The sequence below is a fragment of the Solea senegalensis genome, unplaced genomic scaffold, assembly GCF_019176455.1.
Source record: "Solea senegalensis isolate Sse05_10M unplaced genomic scaffold, IFAPA_SoseM_1 scf7180000015064, whole genome shotgun sequence".
NCBI classification, from domain to species: Eukaryota; Metazoa; Chordata; class Actinopteri; order Pleuronectiformes; family Soleidae; genus Solea; species Solea senegalensis.
In genome coordinates this window covers 25,998-42,500 of record NW_025321211.1, presented here as the reverse complement: position 1 = coordinate 42,500, position 16,503 = coordinate 25,998, and the positions used below count along the sequence as shown (strand labels likewise).

The 16,503-nt window shown below is 43.2% G+C and overlaps 2 protein-coding genes across 3 annotated transcripts in view; both read right to left on the bottom strand.

The window, feature by feature from the left end:
- xpo1a (exportin 1 (CRM1 homolog, yeast) a) overlaps nt 1-3,240 on the bottom strand; it is a 12,245-nt gene extending 9,005 nt beyond the window's left edge. Inside the window, exons 1-4 of one of the 2 annotated variants that reach the window (XM_044017087.1) lie at nt 2,606-3,240; nt 1,317-1,443; nt 832-933; nt 27-99 (exon numbers count right to left, since the gene is read on the bottom strand). In XM_044017087.1, the coding sequence (XP_043873022.1) occupies nt 27-99; nt 832-933; nt 1,317-1,436 (295 nt within the window). In that variant the 5' untranslated portion in view covers nt 1,437-1,443; nt 2,606-3,240. Of the gene's footprint in view, nt 1-26; nt 100-831; nt 934-1,316; nt 1,444-2,228; nt 2,535-2,605 lie in introns of those variants that run through there. The other variant, XM_044017088.1, reaches the window with a different exon arrangement.
- A 2,822-nt stretch (nt 3,241-6,062) lies between these two features.
- fam161a (FAM161 centrosomal protein A) lies at nt 6,063-16,111 on the bottom strand. The gene is made up of 7 exons (XM_044017085.1): nt 15,802-16,111; nt 14,194-14,426; nt 8,631-9,788; nt 8,307-8,474; nt 7,441-7,540; nt 7,211-7,350; nt 6,063-6,394 (listed from the first exon to the last, which is right to left on the bottom strand). The coding sequence occupies exons 1-7, from the start codon at nt 15,955-15,957 to the stop codon at nt 6,127-6,129; spliced, it is 2,223 nt and encodes a 740-aa protein (XP_043873020.1). The 5' UTR covers nt 15,958-16,111; the 3' UTR covers nt 6,063-6,126.
- Nucleotides 16,112-16,503: the final 392 nt, after the last annotated feature.

The window sequence follows — 16,503 nt, the reverse complement described above, 5'->3', positions numbered from 1 at the left end:
TTTCTGTTTCACGTCACCGAGTTTACCTTCACACTGATTCCTCGGGAGAATCTTCCAGCGTGTTTTAATGACTGTCTCCAGAATCTGCAGTGCATAATACTGAGAGAGGCAGGTTTGTTAAAGAACAACAACAACAACAACAACAACAACAGAGGAAAAACACAGTGCAGAGCCGTCATGTTGGCAGGCTCATAGGATTCAACTGGTCAACCTCTCCTGATTCTGAACTACAAACACCCTAGCCAGGTACCAGTTGTCAGGGGAAGCAAGGAAGTGGAAAGACTGTCTGTCGGAGCGAGGGGCCACACACGGCAAATAGCAAGAATTGAAAAACACAGAAACATGTCGAAACACGTTGAAAACAAATACACAGAAGTACGGCTCAACAGTTAATCGAAGTGTTATTGAAATTGTAAATACAGCGTACTGCAAATGTTCAAATAGCAGGAGGCGCAGTATTTGTTAAAGATTGTATACAAGAGAACATCTACAGTTTCTCTCTCTGAAATCACAATTAGATATTTATTCTACATCCTACTGTACAACAGTGAGGATTTTTTTTCCCATAATCCATTAATCTGTTAATTTTTTCCTTGATTCATTGAATATTCGGTCAACAAAATGTTGACTTTTTTATGATTTCTTTGTCATATGGAGCAAAGAAACCAGAAAATGTTCACATTTAAGAAGCTGAAACAGAGAAAAGAAAAAATTTATATTTATAATTGATTTACCGATGATTCTGTGAGTCCAGAGTTCTATGGTACTGCACCGTCAGGTCTAAGAGCAGCCAAGTGCTTCTGTGAAAATGTCTGTGGGCCAGGTTCATACCTTGGTTTTCATGTTCTGAGAAAACTCCAGGATGGTGTCCACCCTCGTCCATGCGTCCGGATGGTCCTTCAAGGTCGTCAGCACTTCCTGGGCCATCCGTTGCTAAAAGAAATATCGCCACAGGAGAACACTTAACTTAAAGACCTGAACCTTTTTCCCACTGAGGTCGACACTGATTATATTTTGACAATTTTTTTATATACATATACACATATACATATATACACATACACACACATATATATATATATACATATATACATACATACATATATACACATACATATACATATATATATATATATATACATATATATATATATATATATATATATATATATATATATATATATATATATATATATATATATACACACACACACACACACACACACACACATATATATATATGTACACACACACACACACACATATATACATATACATATATACACACACACACATTACAAAAAAAGTAGTGTTACCTGGGAACCAATGTCATGGTGCATGGAGTTTACAACATTGTCCAAGAGGTTGATGTCCAGTTTCTGACTGAAGTCCAGCAGTTGTCTGGCTGGATGATCTGACAACATCTCTGCTGGCATAGAGTTTCTGAGAGGGGAAGGTAACAGGAAGTTATTAAAATACACATGTGCACTATATATATATATATATATATATATATATATATATATATATATATATATATATATATATATATATATATATATACACACAGACAAATATATATGTATGTATATGTCTATATATATATAGACATATACACACACATACACACACACATATATACACACATACACACACACATTGTAAAGTACAAACATCTCTGGCTACAACTCCGATTTAAGTGTTGATTATTTTCTCAAACAATGAATTAGATGATTTAGATGTTTGCTCCACACAGTGACAGAAAAGGTGTTGTTTCCCAAACCTTCACAAACACCTCGTTCATTAATCCACAGACAATTTGGTTTAGGGGTTGCAACCAACGATTATTTTGACTTAATAATGTTGACTTAATTTGTTTCTCTGCTCCATATAACAAAGAAAGCATTAACACAGAATCATATTGTGTTGGTGGACAAAAAACAAAACATTCAAGAACATCATTTGAAATGCAGGTACGTTTGTGTTGACACATTTCAAACACACATTCTTATAAATGAAATACCAACACTCTGCTCAAGAGAAAGACTGAGAAGGTGTAGGCTGAAGCTCAACTTATTTTGCCTGCTCTGGGTTCTAATGGTACTTGTCAGCATGTGATTTAGAAACAAAAAGCCTTCATAATAGAAAAAAGATCCACACCCTTGACCGATGTACAATTCTGTATTAGATCATGTTACAGTAACAAAAACAGTTAATACAACGTTTACCGAAGTCATATTCTGGTAAGATACTGGTACTTTTTACTCAAGTGTCCCTTTAAGACACTTTACACCAGACAGGGCATGAGCTCGTTCCTCTAGCTCAGTCCGAATGTGTCAACCCTCGTGGTCTAATCATGACACATTGAAGAAAAATGACAAAAGCGTCTCAACTCTCCATCCGGTGGCCTGTGAGCGTGGAGCTGCATTCACCGCAAAAAAACCCCGACTCATCGCAACAGTTTAGATAAAATAAAAGCGGTTATTTTCGTGGATCTGTCAGCAGCCTCACTCTCTGAAACTATCCCAGAATACACCGCGCCTTTCTGGGACGGAACCGACGCTACTCGTCCGTGTGCTAGGCTAAATGTGTTAGCTTAGCTTACCTGCTATGTTCAGGGCGCAGCTCTTCACAGTTGAATGTTGATTGTGTCGCTGAAAGAGAGACGTTTAAAAACTAAAGATCTTCTTCTTCAACACGGAACACTTTTATCTCATGGCACTAGTTTACTCTGCCGCTAGTCGAAAGCTAATGCTAGCTTTTCCGAGGTGACACCAGTTGATTAAAATGTTAGTATTTACCGAGACTGTCAAAAAAATAATAACACAAAACTGTTCTTGTAGTTTAAACCCCAGCGTTGTTTGTTTGTTTTCTGCCTTCAGCCACTTTTAACTCCACACAGTGACCACAGCCAACTCCCACAAGGCTGATTAGCAACCTAGCTTGCTAATGGAAAAGTCAATGTTGTTTCGGGTCTGGCTAAAGCTAACGGCACATATTCACAGGAGTCACTCTTGGAGTGCTGTCTCGGGTAACAATCACGCCGTGGAATAGTCTCGTGTTTATTTCTGGCTCTGTTCGCGAACACCGTGGAGCAGCGGAGGTGTTTTAAAGCGTGTCTGCTCTTCCTCTAGGCTCATGCTTCCAACCACGGACCGGTTGAAACCGGTTGAGACCGGGATATTCATTCTCGGTGTTTCGGCCCGTAGCGCGCCGCGTAAAATTTGGACTGTGTACCAGCCCACACGGCGTCTGATTGGATGACGCCAGCGTTGTCGTCAGGCTTCATCATTGGCTTGGCGAGGCTGCCAATCACACACAAGGTCCCGCCCCCTCCCTTGGCTCCAGTTTCACCTCTGACACATTTACAATAAACCAACAATAAGATACATTTACAATAAAACAACAATAAATAAGATATATTTACAATAAAACAACAATAAATAAAATACATCTACAATAAAACAACAATAAATGAGATACATTCAGTATAAAAACTATAATAAATAAAATAAATTCCCAATAACATTACATAACATTACATGTCATTTAGCAGATGCTTTTATCCAAAGTGACTTACAATAAGTGCATTTAAACATTTGGTACAAACAAGAAGTAACTAGAAGTAAGTAAGAGCTTCAAGTAAGCCAAACTATAAAGTGCTAGTCATAAGTGCGACGTATAAGCAAGTGGGTTTTTTGGGTTTTTTTTTGTCGTTGTCTTAGTAGAACAACAATAAACAAGATACATTTAGAATGAAACAACAATAAATAAGATCAATTCAGTACATAAACTATAATAAATAAAATAAATTCCTAATAAAACAAAAATGACAACAAATTAAAAATTATAAATTTTGATTTGAAAAAAAAAATTCAGAATATAATAACTATGGATAACATTAATTAAAAAGAACATCATAAATAACATACATTCAGAATTAAACAATAAATAAGATAAAGAATAAAACTAAGTCAATTAAGAATAAAACAATAATAAATAAGATAAAATCTCAGTAAAATAACTGGTTCATTGTCGATGCTTTAGTTTGAAATGAAGTTATTATGACAAAAAAAACACAAAGATTTATAAAGAAATTAGGGCTGTAATGATACACCAAACCCACGATTCGATTTTAATCACGATTTATTTATTTTTTGGGGGGAGAACGATTTTTACTAATACAATATTTTTTATTAAATAACGTTTGAAAAACCTTTATAAACTGAAAACAAGATTAACTATGCAAATGATTAACAATACAAATAGCCATAAATAGCCAAAGCTATATCACTTCTGTTTTCTTTGTAACAAAATACTGTTGAAAAACAAACAGAACTAAACTCCACTGTGGAGATGATTCGAGCATGTTGAAAATTCTTCTTCAATCAAGTTCTCTTACATTTACAAAGTAAATTAAATGGCTGCTGTTTCACACTGAGGTAACTGAGGCTTACTGCCTGTGCTGCAAACCACAAGTCAAGTAAGTAAACATGAAACAAATAAACAAGTTCTTTCTCTTAAGAAAACCAAACTCGTTGTGGAGCAAGCCTCTTCTCGCTCTCTGTGCGCTGCAGTGAGCAGCTTGTGTGAAGGCAGCTGTAGCATAAACACAGCTGCCGTGGAAAAACGGGACAACTTTCCTCACTCACGCCCCTCCCTCTCTGCGCAGCCAGATTAACGTATATGCGGTGAAAATCCGGCCGCTTCGACAGAATTGGCAATGTTTCTAGCGTTATCTGTTGTCACTTAGAGCACTTACGGCAAATTGTGTGGGTCTTGTCGACTACACGATTGCCGTCTTTTATCTCCATCAGGTTAGTCGAAATGTACTGCGGTCAAGTGAGCCGTCATTCGTTTTTAAGTGCGCCCGTGCAGTCGAATTTACGGTGAATGCTGGGAGTCGGCTGAAAAGCAGCGCGAGTTTGATAGCGGCGAGATCACTTCCGGTTTTCAAAATAAGACGTTACTAATACGAGGGCAATCAATCATGCTGATTTTAAGACATTGGGTCACATTGTCCAGAAGCTATTGAACTAAATATTTTCCCTAATTTATTTAGATTTTTACTGTACAATAAAATCACTTTGGCCCATAAGTTCTGACAGTGGTTGGTACAGTTGACCTCAGGAGCATGCCGAATACTCCCTCACTTATTATCAAACATTTTTACTGTATAATTTTTGAGAAATTAAGCATCAAAAAGTAAAAAACTGAAGTCAACTGTAACAACCATTGTCAGAACTTATGAGCCAAAGTGATTTTATTGTACAGTAAAAAATGAGTTTTCTGCTTTTTTCTGAGCAAAAAAAGGACAACTTTGATGCTTAATATCTCAAAATGTATACAGTAAAAATGCTTGATAATGAGTGAGGGAGTAGTCAGCATGCTCCTGAGGTCAATTGTGTCAACCATTGTCAGAACTTATGGGCCAATGTGTTGTTATTATACAGTAAAACCTCTAAATAAATTAGGGAAAATAATTAGTTCAATAGCTTCTGGACAATGTGACACAAGGTCTTAAAATCAGCTCGATTGATTGCACGTGTCTTATTTTGAAAACCGGAAGCGATCTCGCTCGGTATCAAATTAGCGCTGATTCTCAGGCGACTCCCAGCATTCACCGTAAGTTCGACTGCACGGGCGCACTTAAAAACGAATGACGGCTCACTTGACCGCAGTCCGAAATGTTGCCATACTGCGGACCTGAATGAAGAGGGAGGGTCCGCTATTTCTGGGTTGGCTGCCATGTTTCCTCACGTTCTTCTTCAACTAGCTCAACTTTTGCAGGCAGGCGTCACATGATTCATTGGATAACTCTGGGAGTCGGAAGGGGTGTGGTCGTGATTCTGCCTTCTCACACCGCGACACAGGATCGTGGATCTGAGTGTCGCGATTTCGGTTTCATATTGCATATTGTTACAGCCCTAAAAGAAACACACTTTTATTCCATTTCAGTATTTAACACACGCACACACGCACAGGTCAGGACACAGCACTAACTAATAACTATAACCAATTAACGTTAACTTTCCATTAAAAAAAAAAAAAATACTGTGATATAAATGTTTGACATTTTATTAAAATGATTAAATTAAAATGATGTAAACACTCAGTTTTTGAACGTCACTCTGCTGCCCCCTGCTGTCCGGTGTCGGCATGGTGCTCGCTCTCGTCCGAGTAACTCTCGTGATCGTCTGAGTAGTGGTAGTTGTCACCGCTGCACTCGTCGTCCTGCGAGCGCCGGCAGACGCCGGGTTCCTCGCCGCTCTCGTAATCATCCGCTCTCTCGCGCTCCCTCTCGCCCGGATCGTCTTCGTCATTGAGGAAGACTTTTCTGTAGCAGACACGCTGATATCCCGTGTCCACGTCATCGTCGGCATCGTCGCGGTCACTGTGAGAACAGAATCATCCTCTGTGTAAGATTTGGAGGCCTCTAGTGGTGAAGCCGTGAGTCGCAACTTCAAAAACGTTTTTTCCCGAATTTTAGAACGAGTTTGAAACCATCGGTAAACAGCAGACACGTTTCAGTGTAAATAAATAAATATCAACACTGAATTCTAAGGTTTAGGTTCCGGTTTATTTTAAGTGTGACACACAGACGCTCACTCTCACTGAAAACATGGCTGCCAGCAAGATTTTAGCCACCAAATCATGTCCATGTCACATGATCATGTCCATGTCACATGATCACGTCTTTATCTCACTGTTAGACTGAAGTTTGTGAACCACTCACTCTCCCACAGCAAAGTCCACAGAGAAAATCAGTGATTTTAACATCACACCCAGGAGTTGTTGATCTACTGCTGCCTCGTGTGGTCACTTTGTGTCACTGCTGTTAATCTGAAAGAAGATTTTCAAATGCAGAATTAACAAAATAAGACTTAGTGATGGAGGCAGCAGAGGATCAACAACTCCTGTGTGTGTGATGTTAAAATCACTGATTTTCTCTATGGGGTTTGGTGTGAGAGAGAAATGAGTGTTTTCTGTTAGAAAAGACAACAGTTTACAGCTCAAATCTACAATGTCTTTAGAACATGTTCACATCTTTATCTCACTGTTAGACTGACTTTTCCAACAGGAAACTGAAGTTTGTAAACCACTCACTCTCCCATACCAAAGTCCAGAGAGAAAATCAGTGGCGAAGGTCTGGGTCGCAGATAGGAAACAATTTCCATCTCGACTTGAATACAATGTGACTGATGTGTACCTGTGTTTGCTGCCGCTGGAGTGGGAGGAGCTTCCCACATGTGTGGTCTTGGTTGCCTTGCCGCTGACGAACTCCTCAGTCACGTCACATCCACGCAGCGCGCCTGTGTAGCGCTTCTCTGCCGCTTGTTTGGCGTTGATCTGAAATCACAGCACATGACACCGAGTGGCTGTGAGTGAATAATAATGTAATAATATAATAATAATAAATAACTGTGTGTTCATTTTCACCTGTGCAACCTGTTCCAGCAGCAGCGGCCTCTGCTTCACCCTCTGCTGTATCTCCTTGATCTCCTGCTGGTATTCTCTCCGACGCTGGAGAGCTTGTTTTCTGTGCAGGAAATGACATCACACACGTTACTTGTCATGGTACACACACACACACACACACACACACACACACACACACACACAGTGTAGCAAAAACGTGGAGATGAAACTGAAGCTTTTAAACCACTCACTCTCCCACACCAAACCTCATAGAGAAAATCAGTGATTTTAGCTGCGGGGACACAGGAGCTGCTGGTTTTCTGCTGCCTCGTGTGGTCACTTTGTGTCACTGATTTAAACCTGAGTGGAGGATTTAAATGCTGATTTTATCAGAGATTTGAATTTAGTGATGGAGGCAGCAGTGGATCAACAACTCCTGTGTGTGTGTGATGTTAAAATCACTGATTTTCTCTATGGGGTTTGGTGTGGGAGAGTGAATGTGTGTTCAGGTATTACTAATGTTGTGGGGACCTAAACCTGTTTACACAGTCACATTATGTAACGTAAATGACTACATTTTAAGGTTAAGATATGTTTTAAGGTTAGATTGAGGTTAGGATTAGGCCAGTAGCAATTGTGGTTAAGGTTAGAGTAAGTCTCCAGGAAATTAATGTAAGTCAATGCAATGTCCCCTCAAGTCATGAATGTCCAGCATGTGTGTGTGTGGGAGAGTGAGTGTTTTACAAACTTCAGTTTCCTGTTGGAAAAGTGAGTGAACGTGTGAATCATGAACTTCAGCTGACGTAGACACGTTTACTGAGCACGTGTTGTTTGTAGTGACTGGTTGTCAGCAGCAGGGGGCGCTCACACAGAAACACTTGATGAACCTGAATTGTGTGAGTTTGTCGTGGTGTGTCATGGACAGAGCGAGGTGTGGGTCGTTGGCTTGCGCACGCTTCAACACCAGCCGTTGCAGCTTCTTCTCTCTCTGCTGCTGCCGCTCCCTCCTCTGCTCCTCCTCCTCCTCGGCCTCCTTCCTCTGCTCCAGCACCTTTCTACTCAGGGAGACAGTCTGGTCACATATGGAGTTTGGGAGGGGCGGTGGGGGGGATGTAGGTGTGGCTACAGGTTGTGAGGACAGTGGTGCGGACGGTGCGGGGGAAACTAGTTCCACAAACAGTGACACAGGGAGGAGCCGCTGTGGTCGCTACCTCACGGCCTCGTGGCGTTTCTTAGTAGCATCTGTGACTTTGGCGGGGAGGAGCTCCAGGCTGCCGGACAGAGACGAGCACAGGCTCGAGGTTGGAGTACGAATTCGCTCGGGGCCGATGTGTGGCCAGCGCAGCATCCGGGGACTGCTCTGCTCCTTCTGGATGTCAGCCAGGATGCGTTGGCGGTGCGAGGGGATGTGAGACGTCCTCAGGGCGAACGGTTCACAGGCCGTGCTGGGCTTCACCTCCTTCTTCTTCTCCAGGTGTTTCTGGAAGCGCCTGTAGCTGGCGTCGAAGTCGGGAACCTCCCTGTTGATCTGAGGTTGGTGGGTGAAGCCGCTCTCGTCTTTTCCGTCTTTGGCGCCCTTGCGTTGGCTAAGTCGGCGTGTGAGCGCGCTGCGCGGCAGGGCGGCGCTGTGGAGCAGCTCCTGCGCTCTCATCTGGATCTTGATGGAGCGATAAAGCTCCTCCTCCTTCACCAGCTCCCCTGACGCCGCCGCGTACACAGACCTGGGCACGGGTTTGGCCTTAAAGGCTTTGAAAGTGTCCTCGCTGGACGCGTCAGGCGGACGCTGCTGTTTCTGCTGCTTCTTCAGCCGCTCCCTCTCCAGGAAGCTGAAAGGTCTGGCGACGGTTCCGAGGCGCCGCTCCTCGTGCGCATTCCGCCGCCGCTCTTCGTAAAGCGCGAGGTGAGCGTGTGCGGGGACGGGAGTGGCGTGGAACTTCCTCTGGCACTCGGTGAGCTCTTCCAGCTGCCGCCGCAGCACCGTGTTCTCCAGCTCCACCTCCGAGCGCGTCTTTATGCCACGCCTCCTCCTCTCGGCCTCTCGCAGAGTCATGTGGAACGGTTTTGGGACAGTGACTCTGTGTTTCCAGTTCTCCTGCTCGCTGTCTTTCAGCCGCCGCCTCTTCTTCTCGCTCTCTCTCCTCTGGTCACTGCCCGGCAGCCTCTGGAGCGAGGAGGTGGACAGGAGACGAGCATTTGGGGACAACCTGAAGTTCCTCCACATGTTCTTCACGTATTCCTTCTCCATGTTGTCGTTGGCGGTGGCTTCGTCCTCGTTTGAAGAGTGTGACGATGCTGAGGGTCTCCTGAGCTCCACAGCAGAGAAGGACTTCCTGAGACGGCGTGAGGACGCCGGGCTGGACCACGGTGACCTGATGACAAACATAAACAGATGACGTCATCAAACACAACAAATCAACATTACAAACATTTTCATCAATCCTCCAAACTGATCACCAAACTCTGTGATCTGGACATCGACCCCTCAGACCGCAGGTTTGACAACCCTCACCCTGAACACTGGCGTTCCGCAGGGCTGCATGCTGAGCCTCCTCCTGTACTCCCTCTTCACCCTCGACTACACACATGCTTCAAACACCATTGTCAAGTTTGCAGACGACACAACGATGACAACAATGAGACAACCTACAGGGAGGAGGTCCAGCCGACAACCCTCAATACCAACAAGACCAAAGAGCTGTACAGGAAATGCACACCCCCCATTCGTATCAATGGGACAGAGGTTGAGCATGTCACCAGCTTCAAGTTTTGGGGCGTCCACATCTGTGAGGACCTCTCTTGATCCCTCAACACCTCCATCCTAATCAAGAAGGTTCACCAAGGTCTCTTCTTCCTGAGGAGAACTAAAAAGGTCCCATCTCTTTCAACATGGCACTCCCCTTCAACATGGTGCTCCCCAGTGTGCGACGTCGCAGGGCTCTACGAGTCCAGTTGTTTCTTTTCTTCTTTATACTTGCTACTTTTTTATGCCGAGTTAAGGCACACACTGCAAAGAGTGTCTATAATCGGGCGAGCTTACTACAGCTGAGAGAGCGCAGCAATTTCTGACTTTTCGACCCGAACTTGCTGGAGTCCTTCAAGTCAGCAGACCACGGGGAGTACAAGAGAGCACGGTACGAGCTGCAGAAGTCCATCAGAGCAGCTCACTCCCAAAAGCTTGAAGGCTACTACCTCAACCACAACACATGCAACATGTGGCAGGGAATCCAGTCCGTCACAAACTACAGGAGGACCACAACAACCACAGACCCTCGGGACGTCATGCTCCCTGAACAACTTGTATGCGAGGCTCGACAGGCTGAACGCAGACACACCCTCAAAAACCCCCTGTGACCCCACGGACACTGCCTTCCAGGTGACACACACACACACAGGTCCTGAAGGCTCTGAAGAAGGTGAACCCCCACAAGCGGTGGGACCCAACGGAGTGCCTCCCAGCAACACCTGGAGAGCAGCAGAGAGTATGCCAGGATGCTCTTCCTGGACTACAGCTCTGCATTTAACACTATCCGTCCAGGCAGACTGATCCCCTACTCCCACCTGCAACTGGATCCTGGACTTTATTACATGTCATTTAGCATTACATGGACTTCCTAACCGAAAGGCCACAGGCGGTGTAGATGGGAGGACGGGTGTCTGCTGAGATCAGAGTCAGCACTGGATCACCACAGGGCTGCTGCCTCAGCCCCAAACTCTTCACCCTGTACACACATGACTGTGTCTCCACCCAGGACAGCTCCATCATCATTAAATACGCTGATGACACCACCATCCTGGGGCTCAACAAGGGGGGAGACAAGTCAGGATACAGGGCCCTGGTCAACAACATCGTTGTCTATGGAGAGGAGAATGACCTCCTCCTCAACACAGACAAGACCAGGGAATTAATCCTGGACTTCAGGAAAAAAAAAAACCCTCCACAGCCTCTATTCATTAGCGGTACCGAGGTGGAGAGGACAGACAGCTATGTCAGATCTGACCTGAGCTGGGCTTGTAACACCACAGCCACAGTGAAAAAAGCTGTACTTCATCAGGCTGCTCAGGAAAGCTGGACTGAACCACCGCCCTCTCACCCTGGCCTACAGAGGAATGATAGAGAGCATCCTCACCGCAGGCATCACTGTCTGGTACGGAAACACCACACAGGCAGAGAGGAAGACTCTGCAGAGAGTCATAAAGACTGCGGAGAGGATTATTGGGACAAAACTTCCTACCATGGACTCCATGTATACGCAGCGTTGTAGGACAAGAGCAGAGGGAATCATCAGAGACTCACTCCACCCCGCTCACACTCTGCTCAAACACAAACACTGCAAGTACAACCTGAGGCACAGCAGAGCGGACAGCATCAGAGGTGCCTGCAGACTGGTTGTCAGTGATGCAGATCATGCTTCTTGCTGAAATGATGGTGATCATGTTTCGTTGTGTGTGTGTTAGTGATGCAGATCATGTTTTGTTGTGTGTCAGTGATGCAGATCATGTTTTGTGTCATTGATGCAGATCATGTTTTGCGTGCGTCAGTGATGCAGATCATGCTTGCTGCGTGTCAGTGATGATCATGTTTGTGTGTCAGCGATGATCATGTTTTGTTGCGTCAGTGATGCAGATCATGTTTTGTGTGTCAGTGATGCAGATCATGTCTTTGTTGTGTGTCAGTGATGGATCATGTTTTGTTGTGTGTCATGATGCAGACTGCGTTTGTTGTGTGTCAGTGATGCAGATCATGTTTGTGTGTCAGTGATGCAGATCATGTTTTGCGTGTCAGTGATGCAGACTGTTTTGTTGTGTGTCAGTGATGCAGATCACATTTTGTGTGTCAGTGATGCGCACTAAGTGCTCTTTGTTGTGTGTCAGTGATGCAGAGATCATGTTTTGTGTGCTTCCGTGATGCAGACTATGTTTTGTTGTGTGTCATGATGTGTGACTATGTTTTGTTGTGTGTGTCAGTGATGTAGATCATGTTTGTTGTGTGTCAGTGATGCAGATCATGTTTTGTTGTGTGTCAGTGATGCAGATCATGTTTTGTGTACAAAGTGATGCAGATCATGTTTTGTTGTGTGTCAGTGATGCAGATCATGTTTTAAGTTGTGTGTCAGTGATGTAGATCATGTTTTGTTGTGTGTCAGTGATGCAGACTGTGCCTTGCTGTGTCAGTGATGCAGATCATGTTTCTGCTGTGTGTCAGTGATGCAGATCATGTTTTGTTGTGTGTCAGTGATGCAGATCATGCTTCGTGTGTCAGTGATGGCATCATGTTTTGTTGTGTGTCAGTGATGCAGACTGGCGTTTTGTTGTGTGTCATGACAGATCATATTTTGTTGTGTGTCAGTGATGCAGATCATGTTTTTGTTGTGTGTCATGATGCAGATCATAAGTTTTGTTGTGTGTGTGTCAGTGATGCAGATCATGTTTTGTTGTGTGTCAGTGATGCAGATCATGTTTTGTGCGTCATTGATGCAGATCATGTTTTGTTGTGTGTCAGTGATGCAGATCATGTTTTGCCGTGCGCCAGCATGCAGATCATGTTTTGTGTGTCAGCGATGCAGATCATGTTTTGTTGTGTGTCAGTGATGCAGATCATGTTTGTGTGTCAGTGATGCAGATCATGTTTTGTTAACAGCATGGATCATGTTCTTTTGTTGTGTGTCAGTGATGCAGATCATGTTTTTGTTGTGTGTCAGTGATGCAGATCATGTTTTGTTATGTGTCAGTGATGCAGATCATGTTTTGTGTCAGTGATGCAGATCATGTTTTGTTGTGTGTGTGTGTCAGTGATGCAGATCATATTTTGTGTGTCAGTGATGCAGATCATGTTTTGTGTGGCATGTGTGACCATGTTTTGTTGTGTGTGTGTGTCGCGATGTAGACTGAAGTGTTTTTGTTATGTGTCAGTGATGCAGATCATGTTTGTTATGTGTCAGTGATGCAGATCATGTGTTTTGTGTGTCAGTGATGCATCTGGCGTTTTGTTATGTGTGTGTCAGTGATGCAGATCATATTTTAAAAATAAAGTGATGAGATCATGTTTTGTGTGTCAGTGATGCAGATCATGTTTTGTTGTGTGTGTGTGTGTCAGTGATGTAGATCATGTTTTGTTATGTGTCAGTGATGCAGATCATGTTTTGTTATGTGTCAGTGATGCAGATCATGTTTTGTGTGTCAGTGATGCAGATCATGTTTTGCTTGTGTGTGTGTGCCAGTGATGCAGATCATGTTTTGTTATGTGTCAGTGATGCAGAGATCATGTTTTGTGTGTCAGTGATGCAGATCATGTTTTGTGTGTCAGTGATGCAGAGATCATATTTTTGTGTGTCAGTGATGCAGATCATGTTTTGTGTGTCAGTGATGCAGATCATGTTTTGTTGTGTGTGTGTGTCAGTGATGTAGATCATGTTTTGTTGTGTGTCAGTGATGTAGCTCATGTTTTGGTAAAATCTGGAACATTTTAAAATCTTTTTTGGAGGTATAAAGAGCACATTTTTTAAAGCAACATTTTATGACATTTTAAGGAACAAATTCATGTTTTTGTGACATAAATACTTTTATAGAAAATGAAAAGTATTTTTCGAGAGTATAAAATCTAATATACGTCATGTTTCTGGAAACATGGGTTCTGCTTTTGTAACATTATCACATTTTATTGGGAAACATTTGTTGTTAAAAAAAAGTGTATCTGATTCAAATATCATGATAGAAAGGTTTACATTGTTATGTAATGTGAAATATTCCAAATATTCCATAGATGACTCCGCCCACCTGTGCCCCACCTCCATCGCCGCCCCGCCTCCAGGCTCCAGGAGCTTGAGGTGCAGTTTGCGGCGGTACATGCTCTCCAGCTCGGCCATGGTGCGGAGGTGAGCCTTCTTCAGCTCCTCCAGTTTGCTGTAGTACTCCTCGTTAGAGAAGAAGATGCCGCTCAGGTCCAGACGCTCTCCCGCCGCCCGACAGTCGTCGTCACAGAAATCAGAGCCCGAGTCGTCGTAGTCCAGCTGAAAGAGAGCGTGGTGTGGTGACAAATACAGACATAAAGACTGAGCCCAAAACATTTATGTTAGGTAGAAACAAAGCACCCACACACACACACACACACACACACACCCACACACACTGCGTTTGCTTAGACTGACCAAATAAAATCTAGTCTACGACGTCTTTATCTCACTGACAGACTTTTCCAACACAAAGTGAAGTTAGCAAAATCAGTGATTTTAGCTGCGGTCCTCTGCTGCCTCGTGTGGTCACTTTGTGTCACTGCACTAAATCTGAATGAAGAACTTTAAATGCAGAATTAACAAAATAAGACATTTGAACTTAGTGATGGCGGCAGCAGTGGATCAACAACCCCTGTGTGTGTGTGTGTGTGTGTGTGTGTGTGAGATGTTAAAATCACTGATTTTCTCTATGGACTTTGGTGTGGGAGAGTGAGCGGTTTACAAACTTCAGTCTCACAGTGAGATAAAGACGTTGTCGACTTAAACTGACGTAGGTTTCATGAGATTTTATTGGCTTCAGTCACTTCTCCTCGTCGGCAGCCATGTTGTCACTGAGCTCTCTCCGGCCTCTTGTACGACACGTCAGAAAACAGAAAAACAAGCGCACTTTTAAACACCCTGAACTGTCTCTTTACAGACATCAGCTGTATTTACTTTGAAGTCAATCATTTGGAGCAGCTCCTTCTACTCCAATCTCATTATCCTGAGGAGGAGACGCAGCGTGGAACAGATGGCGGAGCACAAAGAGCAGCTTAGCATCACACACACACACACACACACAGGTGTCTGGGACGTGGAGTTAATCTGGTCAGGACTGAAGTCCACAAATAGTAAGGAAGACAAAGTGGGACCAGGTCAAAAGTCTGACTTCAGACCGTCAACAGGACCAGATCACACGAGTCCTCCCGAGTCACTAAATCATTGATCAGTGACATAATCTGTTAAATGATTTCTTTGTTAAATTGTTTCTGTGATTAAGGTTTTTGTTACAACATTGTGTAAAACCCAATTTTATTTAAAAAAATGTTTTTGGTATTGTGGTATTTTTTGGAACATTAAAATATTTTATGAAACTTGAATGTATTTTCTTTTCTTTTGTTACAAATATCATGGTCATTTTGGATACTGAGAGTAAATGATTGTGGAAGAGTGATGTTCCAAAGGTTTCTGTCTAACTTTCACTTATATGCACCGTTTTATATTATATTATTATTATTATTATATTTGTGTTTGTCTTTTATTCGGTGCATGAAAAAACAGAATTAAGTGAACAATCGAAGTCAAACCAGAAACACAGTAAGAAAGTGGTCATTTCAAACTTTTCCATGATTTTAGGACACTTAACGGGACAAACAACTGTTTTTATTCTCACCTCTTCCTCGTGCTCGCGGTTGGCCACGTGACCCGAGGCCGCGCGGGGCACGACTCTCTCGCGCTCGTAGGAAGCTAATGGCGCCTTGGTCTCCGGGTCCACCGGCGTCTTAAGACACGACGTCACCAGCACGTTTGTCCGGTGACAATCTTCCATTTTGTCTTTGTTACCACAATAATAACAAATTGTTTCTTTTTTAACTTGAAGTGAACGCGAGTGAAAAAAAGTAGAAACGCGTCGATTCTGTCCGCGTGCTGGAGTCAGTCTGTCCGTAACCAGGCAACAGGTGCGCGCTTCCTAGCAACGGCAGCGCAGGGGCGGGGCGAGATGATACCGTGAGTGTGGGTTGTTTTCAAATTAAAAGCACGCAAATCACTGACGAGCGATTTTCAGCTTCTACTTAAAGTTCATTTAACTTCATTTTAACTGATGTTCTTTATAGAAAGGTGCTGTCAAATTAAAGTTCTAAATTACACTGCAAATCACGAGAAAGAAAAAGGATGAGTTTTATTTTGAAATAAAATGTCAAAGCCATTAATATAATTCAACACATTAATAAATTAAATCCTGATTCACCCGACACTTTCCTCTCATTTGAAGTCGAGTTTCCGTCACGACTTCCCTGAATTCACATTAATGAGGCCATTGTAAAGAAATATGCTGAGACTTTCATTTAGAGGGTAAGGTAAAGGTAAGGTAAGA